Source organism: Cladophialophora bantiana (assembly GCF_000835475.1).
Source record: "Cladophialophora bantiana CBS 173.52 unplaced genomic scaffold supercont1.11, whole genome shotgun sequence".
NCBI lineage: Eukaryota > Fungi > Ascomycota > Eurotiomycetes > Chaetothyriales > Herpotrichiellaceae > Cladophialophora > Cladophialophora bantiana.
In genome coordinates, this window is record NW_015971585.1 from 407,146 (window position 1) to 424,465 (window position 17,320).

The 17,320-nt window shown below is 51.7% G+C and overlaps 7 protein-coding genes and 1 non-coding gene across 8 annotated transcripts; 2 read left to right on the top strand and 6 right to left on the bottom strand.

Annotated features, from left to right (window-relative positions):
* Window positions 1-250: 250 nt before the first annotated feature.
* Z519_07570 lies at window positions 251-361 on the top strand. The gene has a single exon. It is a non-coding gene; the product is annotated as a tRNA-Ala (tRNA).
* Window positions 362-870: 509 nt separating this feature from the next.
* Z519_07571 (uncharacterized protein) lies at window positions 871-2,479 on the bottom strand (the record flags this gene model as incomplete). The annotated part of the gene is made up of 6 exons (XM_016765303.1): window positions 871-1,005; window positions 1,066-1,405; window positions 1,453-1,998; window positions 2,055-2,154; window positions 2,213-2,372; window positions 2,429-2,479. 6 exons carry the CDS (start codon window positions 2,477-2,479, stop codon window positions 871-873), a joined length of 1,332 nt encoding a protein of 443 aa, XP_016618272.1.
* A 636-nt stretch (window positions 2,480-3,115) lies between these two features.
* On the bottom strand, window positions 3,116-3,835 carry Z519_07572 (haloacid dehalogenase, type II; the record flags this gene model as incomplete). Its single annotated transcript, XM_016765304.1, has 1 exon — window positions 3,116-3,835. The coding sequence occupies one exon, from the start codon at window positions 3,833-3,835 to the stop codon at window positions 3,116-3,118; it is 720 nt and encodes a 239-aa protein (XP_016618273.1).
* A 439-nt stretch (window positions 3,836-4,274) lies between these two features.
* Window positions 4,275-5,297, bottom strand: Z519_07573 (uncharacterized protein; the record flags this gene model as incomplete). The annotated part of the gene is made up of 2 exons (XM_016765305.1): window positions 4,275-5,186; window positions 5,238-5,297. 2 exons carry the CDS (start codon window positions 5,295-5,297, stop codon window positions 4,275-4,277), a joined length of 972 nt encoding a protein of 323 aa, XP_016618274.1.
* A 590-nt stretch (window positions 5,298-5,887) lies between these two features.
* On the bottom strand, window positions 5,888-8,133 carry Z519_07574 (uncharacterized protein; the record flags this gene model as incomplete). Its single annotated transcript, XM_016765306.1, has 7 exons — window positions 5,888-6,078; window positions 6,134-6,649; window positions 6,698-6,963; window positions 7,019-7,456; window positions 7,512-7,850; window positions 7,901-8,007; window positions 8,065-8,133. The coding sequence occupies 7 exons, from the start codon at window positions 8,131-8,133 to the stop codon at window positions 5,888-5,890; spliced, it is 1,926 nt and encodes a 641-aa protein (XP_016618275.1).
* Window positions 8,134-8,586: 453 nt separating this feature from the next.
* Window positions 8,587-10,386, top strand: Z519_07575 (uncharacterized protein; the record flags this gene model as incomplete). The annotated part of the gene is made up of 3 exons (XM_016765307.1): window positions 8,587-8,794; window positions 8,845-9,342; window positions 9,389-10,386. 3 exons carry the CDS (start codon window positions 8,587-8,589, stop codon window positions 10,384-10,386), a joined length of 1,704 nt encoding a protein of 567 aa, XP_016618276.1.
* Window positions 10,387-12,250: 1,864 nt separating this feature from the next.
* Window positions 12,251-14,461, bottom strand: Z519_07576 (uncharacterized protein; the record flags this gene model as incomplete). The annotated part of the gene is made up of 1 exon (XM_016765308.1): window positions 12,251-14,461. The coding sequence occupies one exon, from the start codon at window positions 14,459-14,461 to the stop codon at window positions 12,251-12,253; it is 2,211 nt and encodes a 736-aa protein (XP_016618277.1).
* A 607-nt stretch (window positions 14,462-15,068) lies between these two features.
* On the bottom strand, window positions 15,069-16,658 carry Z519_07577 (uncharacterized protein; the record flags this gene model as incomplete). Its single annotated transcript, XM_016765309.1, has 1 exon — window positions 15,069-16,658. One exon carries the CDS (start codon window positions 16,656-16,658, stop codon window positions 15,069-15,071), a length of 1,590 nt encoding a protein of 529 aa, XP_016618278.1.
* Window positions 16,659-17,320: the final 662 nt, after the last annotated feature.

Here is a 17,320-nt window from a genome sequence, read left to right on the forward strand (position 1 = left end):
TGGAATGCTTTTTGCCGTGTTTCCGCGTCTTTTGCTGCCATGGGGATCGTTGTAAGGTGTTGCTGCAGTGTAGATCTTGTTCCATAGTGTCAAATCTCGGACAGAGCGGCTCGGAAGGCGCCCGATTACGCTATCGCTGCGGCAAATGGATTAGCACAACTTTTCTTAGATGATCTATATTGCAGTCCCAAAATAAAGGTTAGAATTTGAGTGTGAGTGATCACACTCAATTCCCATTGAAATGATCTTCGGGCCAATGGTCTAGTTGGTATGATATTCGCTTCGCATCAAATGCCTTCTCTTACAAACGGCTTCAAAATGTGACTGTGAAAGGTCCGGGGTTCAATTCCCCGTTGGTCCAGTTTTTTTTTTTCCCCTTTCAGTTGGCATTGGTGAAGGAGGGGTTGTATTTTTTGGGTGCGAAGGATTCGGAGAAATTGAAAGGAAGGGCAGCTGATTGGCAGAGTAATCATCCCTGAGTACATGCCGCGGGAAGAGCGGATTGGGCCGTTGGTCCGCTGTCCTGGCGAAAAGCGGACGGATAGAATGGCAACGATGAGAACGGACGTGAGCACATTTCAATCGGCCAAAAAGAGGCCACCAAAACCAACTAGATCATCTCGTAATTGAACAGTACCATCTATTTCACGGGGATTGCGTCCCGGGAGGCCATAGTCGAGGGCTAATGGTAGAAAAGAAGCCAATCAGGGACGAACAGGATGATAATACTCGTACAGGTAGGTCGACTGTTGCACAATGGTATATCGTTGAATGGCGCACCAAAGGAGTTACAAACATGTCCCTCCTGCTACGCGCGAGACCCTGAGTGATTATCAACCATTTCGACCACCCAAGCCAACTATTGGGGACTCAGATACCGAGGGTAAACTCCACGCCCACATCAATGTCCCGTGCCATTTTGACAATTTTGGACAGGTCTACTACCTTCTCCGCTGCAGCTTGTAGGTCGGTGATGGAGAAGATCTTGAGACCTGAATTGTTGACCTATTTCATGGCGGATTAGCTGTGGGGCCAACACACTCGAGCGCCACAGAGACGACTTACCAACTCAGCAGCTTCTTTCATGTTGGTGCCCTGCAAACGACAAACAATCGGCAATCTCAAGTTCATCTGTTGTACGACATGGATCAAGCCCGAGGCGATTGCATCACACCTGACAATGCCGCCAAAGATGTTGACAAATATGGCAGTCACTTTCGGGTCGTTGGTGATCAGCTCGAAGGCTGATCTGATGGCTTCTGGGGTCGCACCACCTCCGACATCCAAGAAGTTTGCGGGGGAGCCACCGTTGATCTTGATGATATCCATGGTAGCCATGGCTAGGCCGGCACCATTGACTAGACACCCGATATCACCGTCCAGTTTGATGAAGTTTAGACCGTGCCTGTGACTGTGTAAGCAGACGTTGTGCACTTGGCTAAGATGACGTACTCTGCGGCCTTCACCTCATCGGGATCCTCTTGGGACGTATCTCTCCAGCTGAAGATCTCCTTCTGCCTGAATTCGGCGTTGTCATCGAAGCCCAGCTTGGCGTCCATGGCCAACACCTGATGGTCGCTAGTTTCGCTGAGCGGATTGATTTCGATCTGAGTGGCATCCTTCTCCATGAAAATTTGGTACAGTCTTTGGATTGTGTTCTTTGCATCTTCAATGCACTGTTCACTGAATCCAAGCTCGGTCGCAATGTTCCGCGCAATCTCGTCTGTCACTCCCTTGTTGATATCAATAGGTGTTGTGATGATGGCATCAGGAGTCTCCTTGGCTACGGTCTCGATATCCATGCCACCTTGGGATGACGCAACAATGACTGGCGACTGAGTCGAGCGATCCATAAGGATGGCAAGGTAAAATTCCCGGCGGGCAAATTTGCGTTCACAGATGTAGACAGAGTTGCAAATGCGGCCTCGGGCACCCGTCTGCTTCGTGATGAGCTTGTGCCCAATCATTTGACTTGCGAACATTTTGGCTTCGGTAGGCCTTGTTCCCAATCAGTCAGCCATGATCGCGGCTCAATGGCGGTTTGACGAGCATACGAATAAATCACCCTCACACCGCCCTTCAAGCCATTGTCAAAGGTACCTTTGCCTCGACCACCTGCGAGGACTTGGGCTTTAATCACCATATCATCTCCGTCTGCAAAATCCACGTCAGTGTTGTGCACGCTTCGAAGTCCTCCATTGTCTGCGCATACCAATCTTCTTTGCAATAACCTCGGCCTCTTCTGCCGTTCGAGCAACCTCTCCGTAAGGGACTCCGACGCCATAGGTTCTAAGTAAATTGGCAGCTCGATATTCGTGGATGCTGAGGTGCCTCAACTGTTGTTGTTGGACTGAGCTCCGCACCGGGGTATCCTGCGGCTCCCTGTTAGATCACCTTGTAGCGGCCAATTGAAGCGTTGGAGACGTACTCTGACGGCCTTCAAGGCCAGGCCCAAGCTGCGGCGACCCAATCTGTACATCTTGCCCAGAAGCCTAGAAAAGAGTGACTCTGGGATGAGGGACGAAGCGAGAAATGGACCAGATACAGTGTTGCAGATGTCGCAGCTTCACAATCAGGGTTTCGGAGCTGATTGGTGGCTTGGGAGCAACTTATGCCGAGCACAGCCACAGAAGCGCCACAGCAATTCCACCCGACCAGCTCTTGGCATGGCGGACACAACTGACCAGAAATTGTGAGATCTATCTTTGAGCAAATCCTGGTATTCTATACCGTTGATATAATGATCGCTACGCCAGTGCCTCTCGTGTTCATTATGTCCTTCAAGGAACTGACCTAGGGGATAACTGTGACAGCTGTCGACGAGCAAAAGGCCAGTATGAATGAAGCTTTCCATCAAGGAGAGGCACTGGACCACATCACATATGTGCTGACCCTCCAAGCTTTCCTCCTATGAGGCGTCAATACCTTGCCTATCAATGCCGCTCGTCTCTCCTTTCTGTATTTTGACCTTGCCGTCAAGTCGGTAATCGGAATGGCATGCAGGGCGGGTATGACAAGGACATGGAGGGACGGAGTCACGGATGATTGAGCTGCTCAACAGAATATGGTGCACCACGTAAAGTCTCCTTCCTGACACTCGCCAATTTGTCGTCCCTCAGCTCCTTTTGGCGGCGAGCTCCTGCTCCACCGCGTCGGCCATTTCGCCCAGCGTGCCAAACCTCCAGTCATAGACCTCTTGCTCTCGATTGCCCATGGTCCCATTCCTCTCGATCCATGCTGACTTGATACCCGTTTTCCTTGCCGGATGGCGATCATGGAACTGGCTCTGAGCAGTCTGGAGGATCTCGTTCTTCTCTACGCCATATTCCGTCTTTACCGCATCGAGCATGTACTCGAAGTTGCGAAGATCAGGCTTGTAGGAGCCGACGTCCTGGGCCGTGATGACTTTGTCGAAGCGAACCCTTCCAAGTGGACCGTCATTGGTGGCCTGGAAGCTCTCTCTGTCCACATTTGAGAGCACCACCATCTTGTAGGACTCGGAAAGCCGCTTGAGGGCGTCAACCGTGTCGGGAAATGCGGGCCACTTGCCCACGGATTGCCCGAATGTCTCGGACTCTTGGGCAGACGGCGCTTTGACGCCTATTCGTGCAGCAAATTGCGGGTAGATGGAGATCAGCAGCTGTAAATACGGCATATCGGGAGTCTTGCTTTGCTGTTCCTTCTCGAGCTCATGATAGACCTCGAGTGTCTGCTCCCGCGTGAGCTGTGCCGCTTCACTTAGCGGCTTCAGGCTGTCGAGAATGCCTGTCTCCCAGTCGATCAAGGTGCCGTACACATCGAAACACAGGAGGCGAAAATCGGTGAGCCTTGCCATGGTAGATATCCAGATTCCGATGCCGATGCAAATCTATAGGCGGCATTTATTTCACTCGAATGAGTGTGCTCGATTGCGAGCGGGACCGCTGGTCTTTGCAGACTCGCTCTTATATCGAATCCTTCTTAATCTGACAGTTTGCCACGACGAGTTCGGAGCTGGGCCCGGAACCCGGTTCCTTTCTCCGTTCCCCCTGAAGTCTCGAGCCTCGAATCATGAATGTATCACTGACCAACGCATATTCTGCGGCTAGGCGCGGCTGAAGCCGGGTCGGCTGTTGTCCATGTGGCGTGCGACAAATGGATCAAAAATCGAAGTTCTTTTGTGATCATCTTGACTCGACAAACTGCATCGACGACTACGTCGAGCTCTATACTGTGTGGCAAATCGTTGACCCTTGAATGCTCTGTACTAAGATGAGGATCTAAATTTCGCCCTTCTAATCTTTCCTCTCCCCGAGTCCAAACATCTTGATGCTGTTTCTCCACGCAGCATCGACAACCTCTGTCAATGGAACGCCTTTGACGCCTGCAACAACCCGTGCAACTCTTTCGATAGTACAGCTCTCATTTCTTCCCTTTACCATATCTCCCTTGACAAATTTGCTTGGCTTCCGAGCTGGTGGCAGAGGTGGTGCATCCTTTAAACAGCCCACGGCAGGCCCAGTGTCCGGGATCTCGCACCACGGAGCATCTGTCTCAAGTTGTAATCTGTCCAGTGGGATGGCTCGCACCATCTCGAGCTGAGCTTCGGTTCTGAAACTCACTCCATTGACACTGATATCGAATCCCAAATCTACGAGACCGAACATCTCTTCCTTTGTGCCAGCAAATGAATGCACGATACCTCTCTTTGGCAACCTAGAGATAAAGTGCCTGATGATGTCGACGAAGTCGTCGTAAGAGTCTCGAACGTGGAGAAACAATGGCAGGTCCAACGTGGTGGCGACTTCCAACTGCTCCAATAAGGCCTTTCTTTGGATCTCTTTACCAGCTCGATCCAAGTAGAAGTAATCCAGGCCAATTTCCCCAAAAGCGACGAGAGGTCCAACGCCATTGTTTTGGTCCGCGAGCAACATGCTCATATTGACAAGATCATCCAAACTGCTTGTTCCGTCATACAGCTCAGAAGCATGGTAGGGATGGATCCCCAGGGTCATATAACATGTCCCGGGCCATCGCCTGCAAACCTCGAGATTCTGCGAAGCGCCCGTGAGATTCATCGTAGTCAACATGATCTTCGAACATCCGATCGCTTCTGCCCTTTCCAAGACTTGGTCGAAGTCCTCGTCATGCTGTTTCTTGCCTCTATAGATACCCTGGAATTCATTTGCCGTGTATGTGACTGCAATCTGATTTCGAGGTCCATTAGCTGCATTTTTGAGTCAGGCAATTATGCTTACGTCTGCAAAGCGGCACGTTGTAGTTTGCTGAGAGACAGTCTGATTTCGCCCCTGATCCATATCGGTATGTGTTAGAAAGGAGAAGGAGATGTCGCCGACTGGCAAGCAATTGAATAATCAGGCGGAATGAAAACAGCCCGGTCTTGTAAATAAGAGCGAATGATACTGCAGAGTCCTAATACTGCAACATCTGTACGCCTTTCGACCAAAGCAGGGTCTGCTATGACATGCCATTAACCGGCGGCGAGGATCCGTCCCAGTCCTGAAGCTTTATCGAGTTTGAGTGGATCCAATATAAAATTTTTGGCGCCATAGCCGTGAGCCTTCGGCCATTACCGCAGGGCTTAAATATCATTGATGGTTAACCGTTACCCCGAGCGGGCCTGGTCCAGGCGCCGCATCCCGGTAGCTCAACCTAAATAACTCGGCTTGACACAGAATGCTCCTTGATTCAGGAGTACGAACGAGGCCGAGCGAGACATGGCGTGGTGGATGTACATAGTTGTGTGTGCCAGTGAAGTGTCAAAGACATAGTCGAGACAATCCGTTCTTCCAAATGAAGGTTGCCATAGCTACTCACCAATCTGCCAGTCGGAAAAGGACTTGTTTGACATCCGGCTATTGCTTTCGAGCCAACGACTTCTCATATTTTACTGTGCCATGGTCGGTTCATCATTGCCTCCTCCCATCCAACCGTCATACAAAAATTCGTCAAAGATCGGCCATTGAAAGTCCTGGAAAACGGTGTCTGGTGACCACCCGATACCCATCATCATGTTAACTGAGTCTGTACCTGGTGAGTTCCAGATGACCGGTTTAGCAGTCGTGTTAGCCTTTTCGTCTTCCAAACCTGTCAGCGATGGGGATCAAAAGCCAGTGACGGATTTGCAATATACCTTCTACTCCCTCATATGGGTTTGGCTGGCCGCCAAATTCTTGTCGCCACAACCAGAAGCAGTCAAAGGTCACACTTACTCCAAGTCTGTTTCGACAACGGAGCCATAGACTATCAGGGGTGCCATCGGGTTGTTTGATGACCACCTTACTTGTCCACAATTGTGACAAGATCATCGTCGCCCTAGCCGATATATCGTCTGACCTAACACTTTGTCTCTTGTTCAGATTGATGGCGGAAAAATAACACCTTTGCCCTCGCTTTAAGTCTAGGGATTCACGGACATGAGACTTTCCAATGCGGAGTATAATGAAAGCCGAGAGATTCCAGTTCATGTTGATATTTGTTGAGCCATACTCAGCCATTCCTTGCTCCTGGTCGAGTTCTGTAGCGAGCTCGATTATAGCACAAGCAAATCCATACAATTTGACAAGGTCCTCGTTCGCGATGGTCAACGAGGGCGCGATCAAGCGGCAGGCTGAGACTTGTAATTCGGCAATCAGGAGCGCGAATTGATCTGGAACAGCTTAGCAGAGGTCACAGATACAATGGGATGTCAACGAACCAAGTTTGGAAGGACATCCGACACTTAACACAGCCAATTTCGAGAGACAAGCATTGATCGTAGGTCCAAGCATCATGTTGCGCTCATCTGGCTTTTTGGACAAGGCATCCCGATCGATTTGTAAAATGGCCTCACTGACCATCTGGTTTAATTTCCTTTGAAAGCGCACCGTCGGAGGTAATGTGTCTAGTGGATTTTGTTTGTAGCCTTCATGGCAATAAGTGTCTGTTAATACCAAGGGCGGCAAGCCTCGTGCATTATTGACTCTTAATTCAAGTCGTTAGCTTTCCCCGAGAACTCTGTTCATTTCTTCCTTCTCACCTTTGGCAGGTATATAGACACATCGACCACAGTCTGGTCCGGAAGCTTCTCTGCTGACTGTCATATTTGAGTGGCACTCGAGTGAAGTCCTGAACAGAGCCATAAACGTGAAGGCCGACGTTTGTTGCAAGCCGTATCATGGCGCCCGCTAGTTGCGGGGTAATATCTTTCTGCAACGTATCTATAGGCATTTGCCATGTGCAGAGAAGTACGAGAGCCTGTATCGTGGGTAAAACTCTCTCAGGCGAGAAAATTGCTCCTTTCGCTAGGTCCAAGACTTTGGGAGCGAGAAGAAGGATCAAGGTTGGATCTTTCGAATACCTTCTTGAACCAATGACGACTATAGTCCAAAATAGAAACGGGGAAGCTGCATGGCAGTCATTCGGGTGCAGTCTATTGTCGAAAATTGGCAGATATGGTAAGTTTTTCTCGAAAAACCTAGTGTCCTGTAAGAGTGCGATAAGTCTCGGGCAAATTTGAGTTATTCACTCACAACCCGAAGCATTCATCAATGTCTTGCGCATCAACAATCAGATCTTGAATAGTTTGCGACCGGGTGGCGGCGGATTGGGCACTGGCAGATGGGATGGCTCCACCATTTGAGACTGGCCCTGGAGGATCGGGGACACTTGTCGAAGCATCTGACGAGTGAAGGTTGACACCGGAGAGCTGAGTTGTCGCGAATGCTCCCGCCGATGCTGGTACGCTTTGGAAATTCAGAAGTTTCCCAGGAAGTAGCCTGTCCGCGGATTGCGACTGAACTTTCTGCCCCGGCGTACTGGTCCCGACTTGCTTCTTCAACTGATCTAGCTCGGCTTGGAGTTCGGACTTTCTGTTCGACGAGATCAGCACACGTCACTTAGCCGCGCGCAGTTGACACACGTGCGTCGCTTCACCCGTTTGAAGTTCTTGGAGACAACACAATCCAATTTAAACCGTTTGCACCGCGAGCATGGCTGTGAGTAGTCCTTCGAGGCGTCGCATCGAAGCTAGCTGCTGGTTACTCTCAGACCGGCACATAGAGCAGGGCTGAACAAATCGCGGACCTTTTGCTGGCGACATTCCGTGCAGGCTCTGATTCTTGTGCCTTTGATTTCCTCCGAAGCATTGCTCATGTTGTACTCCGTAAGAGAGATGCATATGCAGGTGGGATGGGATTTGAAATGACCTGTCAGCACATACAGACCTCTGCTGCTCGGCCTACCAAAACAACAAGCAAAACCGCAGTCTCGGTCATGGAGGTAAAACGGAGTGCCACAAAGGGCTTGAGGAAGGGGCCTAACTGATTGACTTCTTCCTTCAGCAATTCAAAGGAGCACAACAACCGCGTTGCATCAAGACATCGGGTATTGGAGATCGGCGAGTTCCTTGTTGGTGCCAAAAGCAGCATCAGGAATTCAGGTTCCGTGCCAAGACATTCACGTGACCAATGCCTATTGGGCTAGCTTCCTCGATTCCACCTGCGGCCTTCTGAACTTCGTTTGCTTCATCTTCCATTCAACTCACAACCTCGTCAACGGTGGCCGCACGCAAGCAGACCGGCCTCCTCCTCCTCAAGCCGACCTCTGATGCGTATCGGTCGGGGCCACCGTGACTATAGGGACATTACCCTCAAAGCGCAAGTCCGGGCCATTCTTCGTCGCTCACAGAACTCCACGCATTTCGGGAACCCGTATATTTCGCTTCACGATCAAATCCGCCTACAAGATGCCGTCTTCAAGCAGGCAGCGCGGCTGGATAGCCTGCACAAGAGCACAAAAGCCTGGCGAAACTTCTGTGAGTTGGACAAGAAGCTGGCGTAACCAGAGATTTAATACGTGAAAAAGACAGGTTGAAATCTGCAAATCATGGGTTCACGGTCGCTGTCAAAGATAACATAGTCACCGCAACGTTACCGACCACATGTGCGTCCAGAATTCTCAAAGGATTCTGTCCTCCGGAAAATGCCACCGTCACCAAGTTACTTGAAAGAGCAGGAATGGTTCTAGTTGCAAAGACCAATATGGACGAGTTTGGCATGGGTTCGCACTCTACCCATTCCGTCTATGGCCCCGTGGTCAACGGTGGGTCAGTAAAGAGGGATCATCTGTCAGTTGGTGGAAGCTCCGGCGGAAGTGCGCTTGCTGTCGCCAAGGATCTGGCTCATATCGGGATCGGTACCGACACTGGAGGCTCCGTCAGACTGCCTGCAGCTTATATGAGCCTTGTCGGATTCAAACCATCGTATGGGATGATATCTCGTACCGGGGTAATCCCCTATGCAAACTCCCTGGATACCGTCGGAATCCTTGCCAAATCAGCCATTGACATTAGGTTGACATTCGGTCAGTGAGTCTCTGCAACTCGGGTTTCTTTTACTTACTGGTGCAGACCTTCTGCAGCGGCCAGATTTCTCAGATCCAACCTGCTTGGGTTTGTCGTCGCGAGAGCGAGTCAGAGCTGCAAAGCATAAGAGAAGACGGGTCGTTCTTGCTTCCAAACTCTTTGTTACAAGAGTCCCTTCTTCAAAACGATTGCTGGAAGTACAAGGCCTAGCTTCTGCGGCGTCAAGAAGAAGAAATCTTGCTGTCACGACGTCGCAGAAGTACCATACACGACGAATAGGGGTGCCTCTGGAGTACAACATTGAGGAGATGCATCCCCTGGTCCGCTGGGCTTGGACGGCAACCCTGAGCCATTTGCAAAACGTGTACAAGTTCGAAATTGTGCCCATTTCCCTTCCATCTACAAAGCATGCACTCTCAGCTTACTATGTCTTGGCGCCGGCAGAGGCTTCTTCAAACCTCGCAAAATATGATGGTGTCCGTTATGGTCGGAAACGCACTGCCCCTGCAGATGCAAACGGCGGTCCCCTTTATTCAGCATATCGATATGACAACTTTGGACCTGAGGTTCGGAGGAGAATCCTGCTAGGAACTTACACCTTGAGCGCGGGGGCAATCGACAATTATTTTATCCAGGCTCAAAAAGTCCGCAGGCTGGTACAACAGGACTTTGACGCGGTTTTCAGAATGCCAAATCCTCTCCGCGACAATACCGAGGCAAACATTCACGGCGTGGATGTCATTATTGTCCCTACCGCTCCAAGTCCACCTCCATATATAGAAAGTCTGAAATCTTCTAGACCTGTGGAACGATATATGAACGACGTTTTCACAGTGCCAGCAAGTCTAGCAGGTCTTCCTGCAATATCGATTCCTGCCCCAGCTCATCCTGATCATCCTTGGAATCCTGAAGTGGCAGTTGGCATGCAAGTCATTGGGCAATACGGCGACGACTTTGGGGTCATCTACTTTGCACAGAATTTTTTGTCAAACTTCCACCGGAGGGACATGAGACGGACAATGGAGACCAAGATATTGAGCTAGGAATAATGCACGACTGCTACCTTTTTCGGTCGATGCGATGATCACGCATCCAAGACAAAGTCGCTAAGTTCATCTTAGGTTCCAGCCTTGCACAGCAGTAGGCTTCAATTCGGCCTTTCACACTGTCGACATATAATTCGTTCAGACTTCAACCCATGATACTTAGACTTACGTCCCATAATCACTGATCTTTTACTATCGACACCTCGCTCAACTCACCCACGCTAAGACGTCTTCGCACAATATTATATAACAAGTATATCATGCTGACTGTGGTTGCACAACATCTCAACCGTTCTAGCCTTCCTCGTCTCAACTTGACAGACACTACATGAGACAAAATGATCTGATCCACCGAGAGCCACCCTTCAACGGTCCGCTGTCTGCTCAAGCCACATGCTCTCTGGTGCACATGCATCCCAAACGGTGCACATATCTGTGCCACGGTACAACACCGTCTACTTAAGCATAAGTCGAAGAATACAAGAAAGATTCGAGCAATTCCAAAGAATGCTTGCGTGGGGCGGCAGATAGCTCGACTTGAGTCCCCATAAGGGGCCCCCTATGGGTCAGTCAGGGCGGAGTAAATCTTCGAGACATGAAAGAGGTCATCAACTTTCTCGGCGATCTAAGGTGTGGCGCGGATGGAGAGGCGGCCAAGTTTACCATGGGATGAACTAGCGACCAAGCCTTCCAACGGACAGGTCAGACAATGAGCCCATGGGCCAGATTCACAACCAATAGCAGAGTCCCAACCACTCACATGCGTTTGTCTCCCGCACTTACCCGTCGTCAAAGGACTCAAAAGCTTGAGGGCCCTCCGACGGCAGGAACAGGTCACACAATACGCAATCGACTTTTGTATGCCAATTCCGGGCGTGGAAGATCTACATGCAACGTCTCTGCTCCACAGATCCTGCACAACGTGCAGCTCTTTGCGAGTATTGTGAAAGTTATCAAGTCAATCACGACACGGGATGCAGAAATTCTTGCAAAAGAAGACTCTTGGAAAAGATGACAAGTTAGACATGCACGCGTCTCATATCCGGGGCAGGGAATACGAGGTCTGAACCTGTCAACCTGGCGAAGGTGATAACGATGTGGAAATGGTGTCGAACGTGCAAAGGTAGAAGCTGGTCCGTACACCCGGACTCGGTCACATCTAGGGCCCGTAATAAGACCCGTCCAGGGATCAAAATCTTTCGGTAAAAACCCCCCAAGCCAGGGAGGGAGTCGGGGCCGGAACGGTGACACCAGGTGAGCATGTAAACAATCTTGGTGGCGAAGCTACTTGGGAGGTCAGTGCTGTGCAGCAGGCGATCAACGGCATTATCATGGCTACTGCTACTGGGCGTGGAGATCTTCCAAAGACCAACACAAAAAAAACCCGTCATGTGTCTCAACCCCGATGTCACTACAAAACAATCGGAAGTTTAACACACACCATCAAGCTTTTCGTGAGCAAACTCCTGCCAGGGCTGAAAAATCCCCATTGCCCGCAGCGTCATTGTTTCCACCACACCTCCAAAACGTACGCAGAAACCCTCACACTTTGCTGGTTCAGTTGGACGCATAATTCTGGAAGGCAGTCATTGACCTCGAAGAAGTCTGTCTGCTCAGCCTGTGAGGCAGTTGAAGGCCACAAAGTCTGGGAGCTGCCAGCTGTAGGTATTCATCATAGGCTCTGATCATGCAGACATAAGAGAGAAATCGTCCATGGGGAGTTGTTAAACGAGAAAGCAAAGCGCCATATGCATGTGTCAGGGTGTAGATAAAGCCTTTCAAAATGCCCACCGATATCCAATGTATACCTCTCCCTCCCCCTTGTTCTGGTTCTACATGAGGACAATGACTCCATACGATCTCAACTCCTTCTCAAGACCTCCCAGAGCCCAACGGGATCGACCATGATGGTCCACCCGTCCGGATTCCCATCCATATCACAACTATCCTCCCCCTGTGCACGGCCAGTGGCGACCACCACACCGGACCATTTCTCCCCCTGATCACCCCTCTTGCACGCGGGATGGACGCTCGTCTCCCGCAGGTCCTGATGCGTGCACATCTTGCCCAGCCCCACGAGCGCCAGCTGGTTTCCCCTCCCCGTGGTCCAGGTGCGTCGCGCGATCAGCGTCACGTCCAGCCCCGCGAACTGGCACAGCAAGTCACCCGGTCGCGCGTCCGTGCAGGCGAACCCGATCCGCGCAGGCTCGATGCCCCGCGAAGGGTTAGATTCAATGATGATTCGCGGCCTGCTCAAGGAGGGGTTGTGGTGCAGGCGCTTGTCGTGCGCGTGCAGGAGGATGTGTGGTATGGCGATAGAGATGGGGATAGGGATGGGGCCTGCGGATTTTGGTGCGTCGGCGCCCGATCCGGGTCCTGCGACGGGCGCGGGAGGGTTTGGAGATGAGGAAGAAGGAGGGGGAGTAGAGGAAGTCGAGTAGTTGTACAAATGCGATATCTCTTCGCTATGGGATGCGGCGTGGATAACGTTCTCGATCAGGTCCGCAGGGAGAGGCGCGCGGATGTAGGTTGTCCCTGCTCCTGTCCCCGTTCCCGTGCCTGTCCCGGGTGCCGATGACGACGAAGTAGTTGTCGTTGTCGTCATCGTCATCGTCGTCGTCGTCGTCGAACTAGAGCTTTTCTGCGTTCTCGCGCTCGACGGTCTGGACGTCTTCCTCCGCACTTCATGCCCGACGTACTTCGCCCAGTCCACCTGCTCGAGCCGCTGACGCAAGTCGCGGATGCTGGTCCATCCAGGGAGGACTTCGTCGATGAAGTTGACGTAGTCCGGGACCAGCGGGAACGTCAGGTCGCGGAGTCTCTGCGTCAACAGGCTGGCTCCCTGGTAATGGTGGCCGGGCTTCTGTATGGCCTGCAGCGCCATATAGCTCTCCACGTCGGCCTGGGTGATGCCCAGTGCGCGCTGGGCCAGAAAGATGGCCTGCATGGGTGACCTCGACCGCGGCGGCGGTTGTGATGATGGCCGCTGCTGCATCAGATAGCTGAAGACCTCGAAGTAGACCTCCAGGATATGCTTTGAATAATCGGGTTGCGGACCGCGAAAGGAACCCGACGGTGCCTCGGGATCGTCGCCACAGTCGCCGGCGATGCCCAAGATGCCGTAGACCTTGTCGCGGCGCTCCGCGCACTTGGAGTCGTAGAACTCCAGAAGTAGGTCCTCGAGCGTGGACGCCGTGTGAGAAATGCGGCGCGACGTGAGCCGGAAGGGGATTGTTTGCGTGAACTGCTGCACGAATGCCGGTATTGGAGGTGGCGCCGTCTGTGATTGGGAAGTGGTGATCGAGCGCACGGTGCGGACAATATCCTCAAAGTCGACCCAGTCGAGATTGGCCGTGCCGCAGAGGACTTGGACCCGGCTCGCTCGGACAAACTCCTGGATGATCCAAGTGCGCGTCCAGTATGTGCACCTGCAGAGTTCGAGAAGGTTGGCCCATCGCTGCGCGTAGGCGTCGACAAAGTACTTTGCACTGAAAGCCGCTGCCGATGACGACGCCGACGGGTCCGGATTCTTCTGATGCTGGTGTTTCCTGCAAAACGCGGCCATCTCGCTGATGAACTCCATACTTCGGGCCTGTCTCCTGTCCTCAGACGGCAGGCCCAGCCACACAAAGGTGAGAACGGCCTTTTCGTAGATCTCAGACATACGCTGGACGTGGAAGTTCCGTTCCTCCAGATTCTCCTGGTCGATACATAGCGCGTCGACCCAGAGGAAGCGCGACTCCCCGCGCTGGCGCAGATGGTACAGCAAGTTCCACAGGTTCACCCGCACGCGGAACGGGCGCCCATTGACCCGGATCTGGCGAGTATATGTCTCCATCACCGCCGCTGCTGGGGTATTTGTGCTGCTGCGGTGGTGTCTGAGGTTGCTGGCATTCGGGTTGGGCCCCCAGGTATATGAGATGGCCGCGTAGGGAGGCCGCCGGTGGATGGCGTACTGGGTGATCCGGAGACTGATCACATCCTTCTTCGTGCCGCCCTGGATCTGCAGGAGGCGCATGAAGTTGCCGTAAAGTTTAAGGCGCTCATGGCGGAACTCGTCGGTGAGGTTCATTTTCTTTTCCCTCTTTTCTTTTACTTCTCGTTTGGTCCTTTCTTCTTTTCTTCACTGCCTCCTGTCGAGTGCTGTCGATGGCTGTATTGATATTCAGAAACTCGTTAGAGGATCGAAACCCATAGTATCCGTCTATTGAAACACCCGAAGAGCACGAATACGTCAGGTCAGACAGAATAGATGATCCCAAGGCTCCAGTGGGAGTCCGTAAGCATCAAGGTTGGCAGTCCATTGGGGGCGACTATGCATGTAGATGTGTATAAATGTGATTGAGTGAGCAACATACGCTGATGGCACTGCGAGCGGCGGCGTCTAAATCACCAACAACCAAATTAATGGCCCGGGATTCTATTTCTTCGACAGGTGGCAATATTCAGGGGGTCGCATATCTCTCTGAAGGTTTTACAGAAACGTTTCAAGTTGGACAAGAAATAAAACCAAGAACCACCAGCCTCACGTGACCATGTTTGGGGTCTATTAGTCGAGCGATGTCAAAGCAGAATGTGGAAGCGAAACTCTGTCGGAATGTTTTGAGATTTCATTCATCTTTGATCGTATCTCATTCAAGGGCTTCTGCTGTTCACTTTGTCCCCGAGTCGCATTATCGTCAGGCTGTCATGTCCATAGTGTCGTCCCCATCATCTCGCTTCTCGCGTGCATCAACCTGCATCTCGCCATCACCCTGTCCATTTGCCCCAGCCCGGTTCCTACCAGCCAGCAACTCGCGCCGGACTTCCGGTCCAATGTCCTTATGGCCTCTGACCAGCAGCAAGTCGAGGAGCGCTTCTCGCTGATCCTCCGTAATTTCATTCCGATATGTCTGCGCGAATATGAGGAGGCTTTGATGCCACAAAACGGGCAACTTGGCTTCTTTGGATCCTAACGCCTCTTGATCCTGTTCTCTCGAGGCTCTAAATCGCAAGAAGTGAAACACTAGGCCGTCCACAACTTTATATGGCAGCGCATATTTCTTCGCAAGCAAGACGCGGATGAAAATGTTCGCGGCACCAGCGGCTTCGCTATTCACATTTGCTGTTTGTTCTGCCGAGATCTCGCACAGCCGCAACAGCGCGGCGGCCGAATGGAGCACAGGGATCTTTATCTTGGCCAGCACGGAGGAGATGATGTGCGCCTCACGAAGCGTACAACCTGACTGGACCAGCGGAAACAAGAACCCCTTGAAGAATGCAGAAGGTCGATAAAAGGCAGCTTTGAGGGCATTGTAGAGGTGGACATTGAGTTTCTTGGTTTCTTGAATGTCCTCTCTTACGCGATCGAGGAGGACAGTTTCGCAAAAGTACTGTCCCGTGGCCGCCGGGGCCGAGATGAAGATTTTTGTCGCACGGTAGACAGCGTGTGGAGTCCAATTCTCCGGTCTCGTGATGGAGAGAAGGTCTGGCCATTGTGGTAGGGTTGGGAGGACTTTGAAAGGTTTAGGAAGAGGACCGGATTTGTAGCGCGACAAGAGTTGGGCGACCTTTGTAAACGTGTCGACGACTTTAATGGGAATTTCCACTGCATCTTCCATGGGGCCACCGCCTATGAACGGTTGGGGCTGTTCGGCGGAGCGAGATGCTTCCACCGCCTCTTTCTCAGCGATACGTTGCAAAATCAGGTCCGCTAGATTCGTCGATCGACCTTCGCCTTCCTCTTCTTCCTCCGCCTCGCTACTAGCTCGTGGGTGCTGCGTCCTGTGCCTCTCATTCGATACCAATTTGTCTCCCGTGGTCAGACTTGCTATTGATGGTGCAAAGTCGGCCAGTTCTTCGCCGTCTTGAAGAAACCTTTTGTATACCGCCATCTCCTCCGGATCCATGTCGTCCTCGGGAGCTGCTGCGTCGTCGTCTTCCGGTATCCATTCCTCCCCGTCACCAAACTGATTCTGCGCTTCCGCATTTCCATTCTCTTCCTCGTCGTCTCCGGCAAACCTGGAATCGAAGCCGAATGCCGTATTCGTGGGGGATGCGAAATTTGCGCCAGTTGCCCGACGCTCTGCTGCGTCTTCATCTGCCAGATCTTGAGCTATTGCTAAAATCTTTCGCGAGGATCGAGAATCAACGTAGCCGTCGCCTTGTGCGTTTTCATCCGACCTTGACTTTCTCTTTCCCGTGATTGATTTGGTTCGAAGTCTGCCACCAGAGGCAGTGATTTCGTCTTCGAGAGGAACATGTCGGCGAGCTGTAGCTGAATTGGACATTTTGATGAGCCTCTCTGGTGTACTTTCAAAGGGCAAGGATAGGGATTGGCGAAGTCGAAGATGTGGTGCAGACAGTGTAGTCGGGCACAAATGCACGAAAACAAAAAATTATTCTGATGCTGGCAGATGACGGTGCGGACGGGAAATTTTACGCGGGGAGACGATTAGTCATCCTCGGTAAATCTTGCAGCGTTCAGCATTCGTCTGCGAGGTATATCCATACACACTTCTTGCGCGATAGATCCTGACCGCCAGATAGCGAACGGTTCTCGATCATCATTGAGTAAAATCGATTCTTGCGGCAGCTTCCGTGCAGCACTCAACGGGCAGAAGCCGCAGCTTTTGCTATTGTACTTGGCGCTGTGAGTCGTCCACAACAAACCTGCTGATGATCTATCTACGCGATAATCCATCATGACCATATCCCTCTGAGACGAACTATTCGATCTGGAGATTGTCACAAAGGCGAGGAGTTTTCAAAGACCAGAAAATAGCAGAGACAGTGAGCTCTCTAACGGGCTTCGCTGAGTTGAGACATCAGAGGCTTCAACACGATGGTCCCGACTCGTCTTCAACAGAATGAACCAGGCTGCTATAACTTTCAACCCTGGTGAGCCATAGTGCATCAAGTCTGATTTTGCCATGCCTCCAAGGATTTCGGC